The sequence below is a fragment of the Cynara cardunculus genome, assembly GCF_001531365.2.
Source record: "Cynara cardunculus var. scolymus isolate 2C chromosome LG 2, CcrdV1, whole genome shotgun sequence".
Taxonomy (NCBI): Eukaryota; Viridiplantae; Streptophyta; class Magnoliopsida; order Asterales; family Asteraceae; genus Cynara; species Cynara cardunculus.
In genome coordinates, this window is record NC_037529.1 from 5102243 (window position 1) to 5113365 (window position 11123).

Sequence of the window (11123 nt, forward strand, 5' to 3'; positions counted from 1 at the left end):
CTTGTCAGCGGTCGAATTCATTATATAAATAAAAGGAAAATTTATTAAAAACAAATTATTTTTTCAGGGTTAGTTGTCATTTTCTTTTAAAATTTACCAAAATAGCCGTAGGTTTACTGAACTCATGTCCACAATTACGGACCCAAAATGAAAAACAAATCTTTTTTACACTTTCTACTTTTGTCAGTAAAAAAAATTGTCGTTTTCATTAGATCCGTAAAAAAAATTACATTTCTTACCTGGTTCACAAAAAAATATATTATATTTTTCACTTGAATCCGTAAAAAAAAAATGAAATTACGGATCTAGGGCTATTTTGATAAATGTTGTAAGAGTGACTAAGAGGTAAACCAACTGATAAAAATGGTTATTTTAATTAATTTTCCTAAATGAAATGTGTCAAGGCTAATCATTTTGGTTATTAATGACATAGGGACCGTTTATTTAAACTATAATTTAGCAAGCATTTGCCGGTAATAATTAACGTTTTCAATTATTGATGAAGGATCATGTAAGAAGAAAAGTTATGGTAAGAAACATAAGAAGAGATTTGAACCCTTGATCACTTTTAATTTCATGTTTACCCTTGAATTATGCTTTGGAAGGAAATTGATCTGGTGTATCTTGGTGCACCTCATTATTGTTGACAATTAGAATTGATTCAAGGGTAGATATCTTTTCTTACGCTTCTCATTATAAGTTCTCTTCTCAACGGAACCCATCCCTTCAATTACCTTACTATTAAGATTTTAATTCATTAAAAATAGCATTGTATGCAATAATTTTTCTAGTAAACACTAACCTGGTAAGAATTGTCACTCTCACTTACTGGGTAAGACTCTCGCCTCTGTCATCACCTTTTCCAGGTAAGATGCTCGATCTTTGTCATGTATATCCGTTAAGGTAAAATGACTCTATAAACGTTTACCGGATAAATGTTTTTAATTAAGTACGTCAATCAAAATAAATGAATAGGGATGGTGATTTGTCCCGACCGGTGGGGAAGCCAGTTCACCCGACCTGAACAGGGATGTGGATTCCCCGCTAAAACGTGTCCCGGAGCGTGGTCGGGGATCTCCGGTAGACTCAAACCAGGGACAGGGGATGTTACTCAAACCGTGGCCGGAGATCCCCGATAGAATCAAACTAACGAATATTTTTCATGGGGTTTGATCGGGGATCGATAGAGGTTTGACCGAGGACAGGATGTTAATCCTCGTACCCGTCGGGGACCGGGGGATGTTACTACAAACCGGGGTCGGGGATTACAAAACCTGCCCCTCCCCACCCCGTTGCCATGTCTATATATGAAATATTATCGATTTTCTTTTTCAATAATAAAATAATGTTACAACGTCTAAAATCATTTTCACTTACTTTAATTGCAAGTTAATAATATAATCATTAAAAGTAACAAATCATTGCATTTTTAAATATCGCACAGTTTGCTATTATGCGTTTTCTATTAAATTTATCATGAACAGGGCAAATTGCATGAAATAGTAACGCACTTTAACTTGATTCCTATTTTGAGTAACGTACTTTCAGAACTTCCATTTTGATACATAATATGTAAAGTTTTTAAACATTTAAATACCCAAGTAACTGCTTGAAAAATTAACCGGTTATCATGCTGATGTGACGAGTGATTTGACTTACCTTTTGAATTTAAAATTCAATAAAATTTTATAATGAGTAGGACACCACATCACTCGTCACATCAGCATGGTAACCGGTTAATGCTTCAACCAGTAACCCGAATACTTAAATGTTTAAAATTTTACATCTTATATATCAAAATAAAAGTTTTGAAAATATGTTACCTAAAATAGAAATCAAGGTAAAATACGTTACTTTTTCATGCAATTTGCTCTAAATCATTCATAGCATAAACTCAAAGTTAATAACCTTTAAATATAACAATATACGAAGATAAGTTATGACCAACCAATTGCAAAAAGACAACGTGAGACGAGATGTCACAAATTCGTCTATTGAATTTTTTGACATCAGATATGATAGATACAGAAAGTCATATTTCCAACATACGTTGATAGTTATTGTTTTGATAAAATTTATTATATCACAAGCTCAAAACTGTAAACCAACCAATAACAGAGAATATCACATAAACCAGTAAAATATCACATAAACCAGATAAAAGTAGCAAATTTACACAATGAATGTGAATGTTAGCTTTAATTTCGTTGCAAGTCATGCTTTTCCATTTTAAAAATGAAAAGATCAATAACTGTCAATTTGGTACAAATAATTATATTGTTTAGTTTCCACGCCCCATGCATGCTCAATATACAATTATATACTTATTATTTCAATTATTAATTTATAATGTGGTATCTCAATTTAGATATTTTATCTAGAGCAAATTACATGGAAAAGTAACGTACTTTAATTTGATTGTTATTTTAGATAACATATTTTTAAAACTTCTATTTTGGTACATAAGATGTAAAGTTTTAAACATTTAAATACCTGGGTAACCGGTTGAAATATTAACCGGTTATCATGTTGATGGGGCGAGTGATGAGATGAAATTGAGTTGAATGGCAAATAATAATGAGTTGAATACCATATCAGCATGGTAATTGGTTAATGCTTCAACCGGTTACCCGGGTACTTAAATGTTTAAAACTTTACATCTTAGGTACCTAAATGAAAATTTTGAAAGTACGTTATCCAAAATAAGAATCAAGTTAAAGTACGATAGAAAATTTTACTAAACAATTTTTTTTATAGTTTTTCTTTTAAAATTGGTGGGTTTGTTGGGGGGGGTGTAGGACCCCTACCACTATGCATTAGATCCACCACTGTTTAAGTAAACCCGTAAAATAATAACTGAAAATTAAAACGAAAAAGCTGGATAAGAAATTATAATTGAACTGAACTGAAAAACGAATAACCCAAATGAAGTGGGTTATTCGGTTTCCATTTTTTTGGCATCCCTACTACTAATCGACCATGTATTTGATCCAATTTTAATAAAAAAATAAGAATAATTTTTGCCCTTTCAGTCATATTTTTTCTAGTTTTATTCCCCTTATTATTCGCTTCCATCTGACTATTCATTGCAAAAGCGTAACATTTGATTTTTGAAAGTCAACAACATATTACCAAAAAAGAGAACACGTACAGAGAAGAAAATAGAACACAAGTTCTTCGAGAAGCAGCATCAACCGAAGCTAAAACTGACAACAAAACCAAAACACAACAAGAAACCAGCAAATAAAACCCCAACGCCTACACCACCGAGAGAGACTTGAGGCAATCCCCATAAACAACAACATAATGGCACAACCCCAATTTTTTTTAACCATAAGGGTGGTGTCTGATTGGTTTGAGCTTGACTCCAAAGGTCAAAAGTACCAGGAGGTCCCAGGTTCAAATCCAAGGAGGAATAAAAATCTCCTAGTGGCCACGGATGTTCAAATGCGATGACTCTGGACTATTTGCAAAACAGGTAGTCGCCCTGAGATTAGTCGGCTCGCATAGCGGGTTGTATATCCACGTTAAACAAATTTTTTTTTTGAATTATTTTGGATGAAGTAAATTGTTTTTTTTTTTTTTTTTGTTAAAGATTACTTAAAAGATATAAGTTCTAAAGTGACATAACAAGCACGAGAGATATGGCCACTGGCTACTACAAAACTGTTATAACTTCGAGTAAAAGTACAACACTTATCAAGTTTTTCAAACCAAGATTACGTATTTTCTTTAAAAAGTAACATCTTATCCATGTTTTCATATTTGTTTATTAACAATAATAGTGAGATGGGTAAGAATAAATCTTTACCCTTGGATCAATCATAATTGAAGAGCCCTACTGAATCCAACATTAATGAGATACATTAGATCAATTCCCTTATAAAGCGTAATTCATGGGTTGTTTTGAGATTAAAAGTGATCAATATTCCAAATCTCTTCTTACACTTCTCACCTTTAACTCCTATCCTCCCACGATTCTTCGTCTACAGTACAATGCATTAATGATTGTAATTTTGTTTATTAATGGACATTCACAACATCTTCTCTGTGACAAGAAAAAGTAGAGATTTTAATGATTAATTTGACTTTTGGAAAAAGGGTTTCACCTAAACCATTGGACCCATTAATCACATTTACTTATGGTACATGCAAATAATAATGAGTCAAATTCTTGAAAACTTTGACTTGATTTCACCATAATAAATTCCATTGGTGGTTAGGGTTTGACTGAGCAATAATTAATATCGTCTTTTAAGTGATAAACAGTTATAAGATTTTACTGTATCTTATAATATTTATATACGGTAAATGAAACCATATGCATTCTCTATCTTTAATGAAATTGGAACATTTTACCTTTAAAAATATTGGGTTATTGAATATCGTTGGACCAAAGGCCCTTTGACTAAAACCAACAAGAAACTTCCCACTTTTGATGTCCTGCGATTCTGCTAGTTTAGAAACTAAGGAGAAGGACAGGGGGCGCTAGGTCAGAAAAGCGAGAACTCTAAATTCTTTGGGATTTGAACCTACGACCAATCAGTTAACAGCCAACCGCTCTACGACTAAGCTACTGAGGAACAACGAACTTATTATAATACCCGTCAGATATGTGTGTGTGTATATATATATATATATCAGTGCATGTTTAAAATATATATATATATATATATATATATTGAAGTTTGGGTTAGTTTAGGAAGTTGACCAATCTTGAGGGGTTAGTTCTGCATAAATCGCTTTAACTTTGCAATTTGGATGATGGGCTTGGGCTTGAACTTTTGTATTTAGATTAGGGTTTTCATAAATTAGGTTTTTTTTCTTATATATAAACCGAATCCTTATTTAACCTAACCCTAATTCTTATATAAACCTAACCCTAATTCCTCTAATTGTGATAATCGCTAGAGAGAAACCCTAAAAGCTTGGAAGAGTCCATTGATAACCTAGAAGGGAACCCCATGGACAAAAGCAAGCAAGGTTTCACCGATTCTTGTCAGTTTGAGGTAAGTTTTGTCCCATTCTCGAATCTATACATTTAGTAAATGGGTTATAAATTTTGGGATTGTTCTGATGACTCGAAGGTCACCGATTCGGTCAATCATAATGGCAGCAACTAAGGGTTTGTCAAAATCGTCTTTAAAACCCAAAAATTCTTCTCGTTTTTCTCTCGAATTTGATCTTATGTGGTTTGCATAGTATGAATATATATATATTGATAGGATTTAGTTGAGTTTAGTTACAATATTAGTCGTTAAAGTGATTTAGTTTTATTATGCCATCAAGTTATCAGTTAGGATTAATAGTAAGTTTGGGTGTTTGTTTAGGGCATATATAAAGGAATAAACTTGGGGAATCGATAAGTTTTGTGAAGTTTAAGGTACGGATTCTTAATTCCATTCATTCATTTGATTCGTTTATATTTGTTTACGAGCCCTTAAGCTTTCTCTCAACTCGGATTAATTGACTCACAATTATTGATATTCTTTTTGTACCGCATTTCCATTCACATGCAATTGTTCTATGTCATACATATCGTAAGAAAACCACTTTCTAATCATATTATTTAAGTGAGTCAATGTTGGTACAAGTATGTGTTTTTTCCAAAATAATATGTTTATTTGTTCGGTAATATTTTGGTATTATTTTTACCTCAAAAAGTACATATGTTGGTACTTTTGATCGATTATGTATTCTTCGAATTGAGCCTCTTTATATTATGACTATTTGTTTATTCAACATAATTCCTTACTTGACTTATGTTTGACTTCGTTATTTATTGACCTTATGTAAGACGTATAACGTCACATTCGTTGTGATAACTCAACTCTGGGTAACTCGAGCTACTAACCACCTATGGGGTACCATAGGCACGTCATTGTGGCACCGATGGCGTGACACTAACCGTGGCAGTGTGATCAGTCCACGACGTCTCCTCTTTTGTGCTCTTTTGAGAGCTATTTTGATGTGTTGGATATTAGATTTAGGAGGCGTATGGGTCGGCCCTAGCACTTGTGATTCGTTTGTAGGGTGGATGTCGGTGTAGTGTCCAATGCCACATCTCACATTTGGTACGTGTGGATCTGCAGTCCAACGTACAGGCCTGTGTGGCCATATGTCTGACACTTGTCATGTTAGTTAATATGCAAGTGTATGCGTTTTCGAGCTCGATTTGTCCCTTCATATGATTTTGTATGATTATGTTATTTGTTGATTTTCTAAGATTTTGGTACTCTTTTGGTTCGATGTCTTGAGATAATTTTGGCATGTTTGTATTACCGTTTTTCTATATTTGTTTATCCGTTCACTGGGCATTTGGCTCAGCCGTGTTTTCTTCTATTCCTCACGGCAGGTAATCAAGGGGAGGCTAGGTTTTGTGACAAAGAGTAGACAAGGATCTTGGTTCCAAGGATTTCAAGAGGTTTAATGTTATGTTAATTCATTTATTGGATTTTGTTCCTTTTTGGCTATTAGATTAGATTTCCTTTAAGAGTTGCTTTTGGATTTTCCTCGGTTGTTGGAGGATTTTGGAAGTGGTTTGTTTGGAGACCTTTATATCTTATTTGTAGATATATTCAATTTCGTTATTGGAAGATTTTATTTTATTTCTTTGTATTGGAGACAAGATTTGTATAGCGGTTCTGTTACGTTTTAAAGCAATCTCCCTTCCTTTGGAATGGAGGTGTTACGCTTAAGGAAGCCGACTCTCGTTCTTTGGACCAACCTATGACTGATCTTTATTTTTTGACCACATGAATCTAATATGTCTTTTTGATTAAGCTTTAAGAGATGAAAATGGTATATCGACATCATCACTTTTGCTTTGTAACCACCTTTAGTTTCTCTAAGTGCAAACTTGACCTAAAAAAGCACTACCATCCTACCCCTTTTTCACGTTGATATCACAAACCACTATTATCAAATAACAACCCAACTCAAGTTGTGGAAAAGAAGAGTTCGGTTTTCTCTTCTACAAGTTTCACACGACTATTATAGAAAGGTAAATTAGCGATGTCCTAAAACAGGATGGGTGAGGACAGGGGCGGATCTACTGCATGGTGGTGGGGGTCCTAGGCTCCCAACAAACCCACCAATATTTTTTTTAAAAGGCTACAAAAAGATTTGTTTAGTAAATTTTCCTATTGTGTGAAAAAACAAAAACAAGGCAAGGGTCGCCAACTTGATATTCTGTTGTTAATTGGTCAACTTGCAGCATACACTGATATTATCGTTCGAAATATAAAATATAAAAATTATGCACCTTGATGAATTTGTAAAAAGTCAAATGAAGATCGACCTGAATAAGTTATCATTATTCGGTTAGCTGAACCGTTTAAGCCAAAAAAGAAAACCCAAAACTGTTTTCATCCGGATGAATTATTTGGTTTTGAAAAAGAAATTCTACACCCCTAAGTGTTCCCCCAACTATAAAAGTTTTTGGACCCGCCACTAGGTGAGGATGTATTTGAATCCGAGATCGGGGGCGGACTAACGTTGTGAGAAGTGGGGGCGCTTGGAGCATCTGGTTGTGGTGGAGCAAGGACCTTTTCCTTTTACAGTTATTTCATAAAGATAAATCAATTGATTGATGAGCCATAACTTATAAGAATACAATTCATGATTCAGATGCTTAATAATAAGGCTTCAGTCAAACCCAATTATTTTTTACTTATACACATAATCCTAATTATTAAGGGCTTCGTTAATTGTGGTTTCTTGTTTTATTTTTGTAAAATCTCTAGTTTGAAATGGGTTTTCTATGATATTAATCAGGTTTTCTCGTTTTTTTTCTCTCAAAATTTTCTAGTATCTCTGCCAGTAACATATTACCTAATTCTGTTATTTGGTTTAATCAAAATAGTGAAAAAAAACAAACCAAATAAGGCATCATGATTTGGCTAAACGGATCATTCAAATCCGAAAATCGATAACCCGAATCTCATTCGATTCGGAGGGGTTATTTGCTTTCAGATTTCTTTGACACTCTTATCAGTCTTATGTGTCCCCCGGAATCACTTACGTTTCTAGATCTGCCACTGTCACAGACTTTACGGAAACTTCACCCCCTTTCCACTAAGACGATTTAACCGGAACAAAAAACATAGTGAAGTTATTTAAATGATTAAGACTTCCTATTCCATTGGTTTTCTTTCCTTTATAAACACAACCCAAGTTCCACTAAACACTTGATTCCTGATATCCTCCACAATACATAAAGAACATGTCTCATGACACCATGGATGGCAATGGCATGGCCATGCACATGGCTTTCTTCTGGAGCAAAGATGTAGTCATGTTATTCAATGGCTGGCCGAATGGGCAACTAGGTATGTACATATTGGCTTTAGCCTTTGTCTTTTTGCTTGCGGTTATCGTCGAGTTCTTGTCGATTTTTCCGGTCATCAAGCCGGGGAGTAGTCCGTTTGTCGGTGGACTGATTCATGCTTTGTTTTATGGGTTCCGGATGGCTCTTGTTTACCTTATTATGTTGTGTGTGATGTCGTATAACGTTGGTGTTTTTGTTTTCGTGGTGGCTGGACATGTTATCGGGTGTTTTGTAGTCAAGTATCGGGTGATTTCAAAGGCGGCTCGTAAATCTCGAACGGATCCTGTATGATGATTGCGATGTTTGAATTCCTCTGGCATCAACTCCGTGCATCTTTCAATCTTCAGATGACGGAGATGAATGAAAACTTGAATCAAATCGTACAATTTGGTTTGGTCTTTGGATGATGGATTTTGGTTTCAACATATTAATCTTGTATTATAATCAATTCCTTAAAATAATCTAATTAGAGTTTTCAAACAAGCATACGTTAAATGCATACTAGGGTCACCCGATAACCTGACCAAACCGCAAATAACCCGATTAAACGCATCATGCCAAACCGTCAATTTATAGGGTTGAAACGGGGTTAAGGACAGTTCAGCCCAATCCAACCCGCCGCAAATATATAAGCATCGATAATATATGAATTATAAAATATGGTCTAGAGTTAAGAGCTTAAAACTATAACATTACACTACATAACCTGGGAAAGCAATATCAAGCGTATGTGTCGCCCTTAAAAGGCGAAGTAACCCGTATCGGTCTATAATCTGGGAAACAGTAATTACAATGGGATCTAGACAACAGTTGAAAGTGAAACTTTAATTTTGGGGAGAACAAATAAACACAGAAAAGGGTGACCATTTGTTGAAGTACCTATTGAGCTGAATCTTCATGAAACCGAGCATCAAAAGGTGCAGAAGAGTGTTGGGGCATTGATAAGTTGCCTGCAGATCCTGAACCTTGTTGAAGTTCAATTACTAGCCAGCGGACAGCTTTACTCATCTGTTCCAATCGGACCGCACTAATAGGTGGAAGGCCAGGTGTGACGGATTGCCCTGGCTTCCCGGCAACCGAGCCAGTGGCCTCATCCACCAAGCATTCAGAACCTATTCTCAGTTTCACAGACTCTACAAACTCCTCAGCCTGATCACAGGCCACTCGAAACAATTCCCACTTCTGCTTGAGGTTCTCCAGGGCAGCATCTGTGGCAACAGTAACCTGACCACCCGAGGCTTCCTTGGCTTCAAGTGTGCTAGCTACTGCACCCACAAATTCTTGATACGCATTGTTCAAAGCATCTACAATGCTATCCATTGATTCCTATTGTGATTGAACTTGTTAAGGAAACTGCATCAAAAGAAACAATTCAAAGGTTATGGAGTTGCGGGTCCAAAAAGTGTTCTGTGGGAAGTTTCATCTAACACCTTTCAATCCAATAATCATGAGTCAATGTGACACAAACCCACATATACAATTAAGTTAAATGTATTGTACATCTAAAACAATACATGTTGAGAACTCATTTCGTAATACAAATTATACGATAACATCCCTAGTTTCTTTTGGAATGAACAAGCCAATTGTAATTGGTGTTTAATGTGAAATCTCAGAAGTTCAAGAGTAAGCTTTGTCAATTTCCTTAACTGTACAATAGAAGCAACAACAGATGGATAGAGTTTGATATTCAAGTCATGATTGTGATTTTTCATCCATCAAAGCCAAGGGGAAATCGGTTGTATTTCATCAGTTCATATATAAGCAAATTATTCACGCAGCAAATCTAACAAATATGCACACAAAAAATTGGAGATATGGGAGCTGTAAGCAGAGAGTGAAACATGAACATCTACGATATTCATCATGAATTCGTCTGTTCCAGGTAATGCATTGAACTTTAACGCTTCAGTATCATTCTGCTACTGTTTAAGTTGGTGAATCTATGTCAGATTTAAACTGAATGGTATCGTTATGGTGACCAGAAGATTACTACAGTCAGAACCATAATCTTAAAATGCATACCGTAATGGTAGGGGAATTTGATCTAAAACATCAGCATATTGAAATCAGAGGAACAGTAAAATCAGGACTCAGAACTACAGTAGAAGTGCAGTTGATTAAATGGAATATTGAATACAGTCTACAAATCATCGTACAATTTTGCAATCGAATCCGTATATTCACAATAAAGTATACCAAACCTGTATAATACAAAGTACTGAAATCATAATCTATCGATTCACAGGTTACAATCTAACCTATCAATTTGCTTCAAACTACCTTGTTTCGATGCGACGTGAGCTGGTCTAGTAGTTGAACAACAGTAAGCGATATGACTGAAGAACTTTGATGGATAGAACCCTGAATCAGGAGTGGAAATGGCTTCGTGATGCTCCTGATCAACGTTTTTCGTAGAAGGTTGACGGAGAGAAGAAAGAAATTGACGTTGGGGTTGTTGCGCCGGGTTGAGAAATTGATCCGTATGGGTAAAACCGGTCAATATTTTATAGTCGGGTTTAATATACGCGTCAGTTCCAATAAGGATCCGCGTGTTTTTGGAAGTAGTTTCGCGGTTTGGCAATCCCCGTCCCTAAACTTTTGATTCTTCGTATTAAGGACACAATCTTTTTCTATAAGGAACCCCTAATGTTTTATAAATTACTGTTTGAACCTAACCCCTGTTTACCAACAGTTTTGAGTAACCGCTAATGAAGTGAGAGGCTTGACTAGTAAGCATCGGCTTGAAAAATTGTAGCTCATCAAGTTTCGGAATTTAGTACGATTTTCATCC

At 35.2% G+C, this 11123-nt stretch overlaps 2 protein-coding genes across 3 annotated transcripts; one reads left to right on the forward strand and one right to left on the reverse strand.

The window, feature by feature from the left end:
• Positions 1–8165: 8165 nt before the first annotated feature.
• Positions 8166–8754, forward strand: LOC112507830 (copper transporter 6-like). The gene has a single exon (XM_025112550.1). It carries the CDS (start codon positions 8225–8227, stop codon positions 8618–8620), a length of 396 nt encoding a protein of 131 aa, XP_024968318.1. The 5' UTR covers positions 8166–8224; the 3' UTR covers positions 8621–8754.
• Positions 8755–8933: 179 nt separating this feature from the next.
• LOC112507295 (mediator of RNA polymerase II transcription subunit 32-like) lies at positions 8934–10803 on the reverse strand. Of its 2 annotated transcripts, none has more exons than XM_025111822.1 (2): positions 10591–10803; positions 8934–9682 (listed from the first exon to the last, which is right to left on the reverse strand). In XM_025111822.1, the coding sequence occupies exon 2, from the start codon at positions 9647–9649 to the stop codon at positions 9209–9211; it is 441 nt and encodes a 146-aa protein (XP_024967590.1). In that variant the 5' UTR covers positions 9650–9682; positions 10591–10803; the 3' UTR covers positions 8934–9208. The 2 variants fall into 2 exon arrangements, with proteins under 2 accessions (XP_024967590.1, XP_024967589.1); XM_025111821.1 differs by having other exon boundaries at positions 10613–10801.
• Positions 10804–11123: the final 320 nt, after the last annotated feature.